This window comes from Dipodomys merriami, unplaced genomic scaffold (assembly GCF_024711535.1).
Source record: "Dipodomys merriami isolate MVZ:Mamm:240054 unplaced genomic scaffold, mDipMer1.0.p SCAF_19, whole genome shotgun sequence".
NCBI lineage: Eukaryota > Metazoa > Chordata > Mammalia > Rodentia > Heteromyidae > Dipodomys > Dipodomys merriami.
Genome location: NW_027203270.1, coordinates 27,197,595 through 27,201,763, shown reverse-complemented (window position 1 = coordinate 27,201,763; position 4,169 = coordinate 27,197,595). Strand labels below are relative to the sequence as shown.

The following is a 4,169-nucleotide window of genomic DNA, read 5'->3' as shown; positions in this document are numbered from 1 at the left end:
TTAGTAATTAACATGGTGGAAAGAGTAATCTAGAGCCCCAGAGTGATAAAGAAGAGCATAGTGAATTTTTTAACTAGTGGATTAAAAATTAGTTCATATTTAGTAGCAATGTTGCAAGATATGCATAGTTAAGGAGAGAGTTTAAAATAGGCTCAAAGAGGCCATGGGTTTGTTGTGGGCTCATTAAAATTATGAAACCCATGCTTTAAATGACATCAACTGGATTCCTTTGGTCCTAACAAATGAAGGGTCTACATCTCTGGGGCAGAAGCACAGGAGGAGCTGGATCCAGATCAGCAGGCTGAGCAGCAAGGGATGGCACAGCACATGGGACGGGGGCAGGTGGAGATGACGCAGGTGGGGCGATAGCAAGTGGTGTGGCAGGAGATCTGGCCACACACTGGACGCAGGCAGCAGCAGGGCCGGCAGCAGGGCCGGCAGCAGCTGGAGCCTCCACAGCTGGGGCGGCAGCAGCTGGAGATGCAGCAGCTGGGCTGGCAGCAGCTGGGGCGGCAGCAGGGCTGGCAGCACACAGACTGGCAGGAAGGCCTGCAGCAGCTGGAGATGCAGCAGCTGGGCCGGCAGCAGCTGGGGCGGCAGCAGGGCTGGCAGCACACAGATTGGCAGGAAGGCCTGCAGCAGCTGGAGATGCAGCAGCTGGGCTGGCAGCAGCTGGGGCGGCAGCAAGGCTGGCAGCACACAGACTGGCAGCAGGGCCTGCAGCAGCTGGACTCACAGCAGCTGGGGCGGCAGCAGGTGGTCCTGCAACAGGTGGTCTGCAGGCAGCTGGGCTGGCAGCAGCCCTGCTCAGAGCAGGTGGAGCCACAACAGGAGTTGACCATGGTGTAGGAGGATGGAGGTTCTTGGTGTGTTTTCAGGAGAGTGAAGATCTTGAGTTTGGAAGTTTTTTGGCCCATGTCCCCTTTTATACCCTGCAGAAGACCTCTTGTGACTATGCGTTATTTCCTGGTTATTATTTACTGTCTTTGAAAACTTAATCATTTAATGACATAATTGAGTGTTTCTAGTGACATATTCCCCCCCAAAAGAAATAGAAGGAAATAACACATTTCCTTTTCCTGGTATGCTATATGTCTCCAGTTGAAGCATTTGTCTTGTTTCTTCATTGGTGTGTGTCACATTTGCCCTGGGCCTATCCAAAAGCTTACAAAACACTTATCACCTGCGTCTCTGGTATTTTGTTTTTAAATATGACATTTGCCCTTATCTGCATACTAATGATTACAAATCATGGAAGATACTTTTTCCTGAATGTTTCTTTGGTTGTCAAAGCATGTTCCATTCAGGTTGAAAAGAATTAGAATGAAAAAACCATAGGAGGAAAATGTCCTGTGTGTTGTGAGCATGGTTGTGATTGTTTGTGGACCTCTTAGATGGTCAGAGAGATGACTGGGTCCAAGGAAGCTCTAAACTCTCATTCCAGAGTCTCAGCCTCTGGCAATGACTCACTCACCACTATAAAATAATAAAAACATATCTTTTACTCAGTGTCTCTCAGAATAGTCTTTTAAGAGTAGAGAGTTTTACTTTTATTTGTAATTTATTTATAATTTATAATTATCATTAATATTACTGACAGACTTTCTTTTTTAATTTCTTATTTTTTAAAATTTCTTCTTCCTTTTTGTTTATGTGGTACTGAGGAATTGAACCGAGGGCCTTATGTATACTAGGCAAACACTCTACCACTGGGCCACATTCCCAGCCCCTTTTAAAGACTTTTTTTTTTTTTTTTTTGCCAGTCTTGGGGCTTGAATTCAGGGACTGAGCACTGTCCCTGAACTTCTTTTGTTCAAGGCTAGTACTCTACCACTTGAGCTGTAGCACCACTTCCAGCCTTTTCTGTGTATGTGGTACTGAGGAATGGAACCCAGGGCTTCCTGCATGCTTGACAAGCACGCGACCACCAAGCTACATTCCCAGCACCTGACAGAGATTTCCTATGTGGCGAAGGCTTATGTCAAATTCATGATCCTCATAAATCAGCGTTCCAAGTGCTGGGATGACAGTTGTGCATCATCAGGCCCAGCTTTAAAGTTTCCTATTTATTTATTTACATATGATAGCCCTGGGGCTTGAACCGAGGGCTTCACACTTGCTAAGCAAGCACCCTTCTTAGGCCTTGAGCTGTGCCCTTTTGATTCTGGTTATATGGCCTCCTTTTTTAAAAAAAATAAGGTTTTTATTGTGAAAATACTGTACAGAGGGGATACAATCACATGAGCAAGGTAATGAGTACATTTCTTACCAAGCATAGTTGCCTCCTCCTTTGTTTTCCCCCTATCCTCCCTTCCTTCCCATCTCCACAACTACTTCCCCCTGCTATCACTCCCCCCTCGCCTAAATTGTAAAGTTCAATTTTCAACATAGCATCTTGTACATCTCATTATTGCAATGGGTCAACCTGGATCCCTATTTAAACAATTTGCTTTTGCCCTTCCACTCCCCAAATTATACCAACATCAAATATAGAGAAAATGGGTTATACCATGAGGGAGGGACATACAAAGCAACAAAAAAATCATGTGGTACCTTATAAATATGTTGGAAACAATAGCAAGAAAGAAAAAACCACTTGTGTCCTTATCTTGGGGTTGATTGCACTTAACATCATCTGACCTTTTCTGCTTGTCTCAGATATATACTTGATATTGCAAATAAGGGAAACCATGGGACCTGTTTCTTTGCACCTGGCTTACTTCACTTAATATATTTTTTTCCAAATCTTTCCATTTCCTAACAAATGGGGCAATGTCATTCTTTCTGATGGAGGCATAGAATTCCATTGTGTATGCTTGATAAGAAATGTACTCATTATCTTGCCCATGTAATTGTAACCCCTCTGTACAGTTTTTTCACACACAAAAAAGAATTCCATTGTGTATGTATACCACATTTTCTTGATCCATTCATCTACTGAGGGGCATCTGGGTCGGTTCCATATGTTAGCTATGGTAAGTAATGCTGCAATAAACATAGTTGTGCTGGTAGCTTTAGTATGGTCTTGTTTGTGATCATTTAGGTAAATGCCCAAAAGTGGGATTACTGCTGGGTCATAGGAGAGCTCTTTGAGGAACCTCCATACTGTTTTTCAAAGTGGTTGAACAAGTTTACACTCCCACCAACAATGCAGTAGGTTCCCTTCTGTATGGCCTCATTTTTTTTGCATGAATGGATTTTGTATTTGTGCTTTCAACCATAGCTAGGATCACAGGTACATAGGAACTACCATCTCAGGCGTTGGTTTAGGATTAAAGTGTGGAAAAAGACTTTCTAAGAAAATTAATCCCCAAATCAGGCTGGAGTACCTATACTCAAATGGTAATATACACCTCAAAATCAAAAGACGAAGAAGGTCACTTCATAATAATAAAGAGAACAAGCTATCCAAAGGAAATAACATTTGTTAACATACATGCTCCAAATATTGGTATGCCCAACTTCATTGAAGGAACACTACCGGCTTTAAGAGCATAGACAATGATAGTGGGAGATTTTAAGACCCCACTCTCACCAATAGAGAAGTCACAGATATACCCGCCCCCCCAATAGTCAACAAAGAAACCTCAGGATTAAGTAACATCATCAGATGGACTTGACATATATTTACATGGCATATTGTCCAGGAGTTTTACAATGCACATTCTTCTCAGTAACCCATAGAAGATCCCCAGAATAGATCATATTTTAGAGCACAGAGAAAGTCTTAGCAAGCATAAGTAAACTGAAATAACTCCATATATAACATCAGACCATAATACAGTAAAACAGGAAAAGAGACTACAGAAAAATATTCCAACTTACAGAGAGTGAACAATAAATGAATGTATCATTGATGAAACAAGGTGGGAAATCCAAATGTTTCTAGAACTTAATGAAAATGAGAACAAACCTAAAAGAACCTTTGATAAACAGCACAGGCATTGGTAAAGAGGTGCATTTAATAGTTATGAGTGTCTACATTGAATAAATAGCCTTGTCATGTACCCAAAGCCCCTGAAAAACCAAGAAGTAGTCAAATCTAAAGTTAGCAAGCAGAGCAGAGTAATAAAGATTAGGACAAAAGGCAATGAAAATGGAGAGTGAAAAAAATTTCTAGAAAGAATCCTCAAAACAAAAAGTTAGTTTTTGAAAATATGGTATTTGCA

At 41.7% G+C, this 4,169-nt stretch overlaps 1 protein-coding gene across 1 annotated transcript; it reads right to left on the bottom strand.

Annotated features, from left to right (window-relative positions):
• Window positions 1-293: 293 nt before the first annotated feature.
• Window positions 294-842, bottom strand: LOC138830543 (keratin-associated protein 4-6-like). The gene has a single exon (XM_070026917.1). It carries the CDS (start codon window positions 840-842, stop codon window positions 294-296), a length of 549 nt encoding a protein of 182 aa, XP_069883018.1.
• Window positions 843-4,169: the final 3,327 nt, after the last annotated feature.

What these genes read in the sequence shown, in the direction of transcription:
- LOC138830543 (XM_070026917.1), bottom strand. Translation starts at nt 842, where the DNA reads ATGGTCAACTCCTGTTGTGGCTCCACCTGCTCTGAGCAGGGCTGCTGC.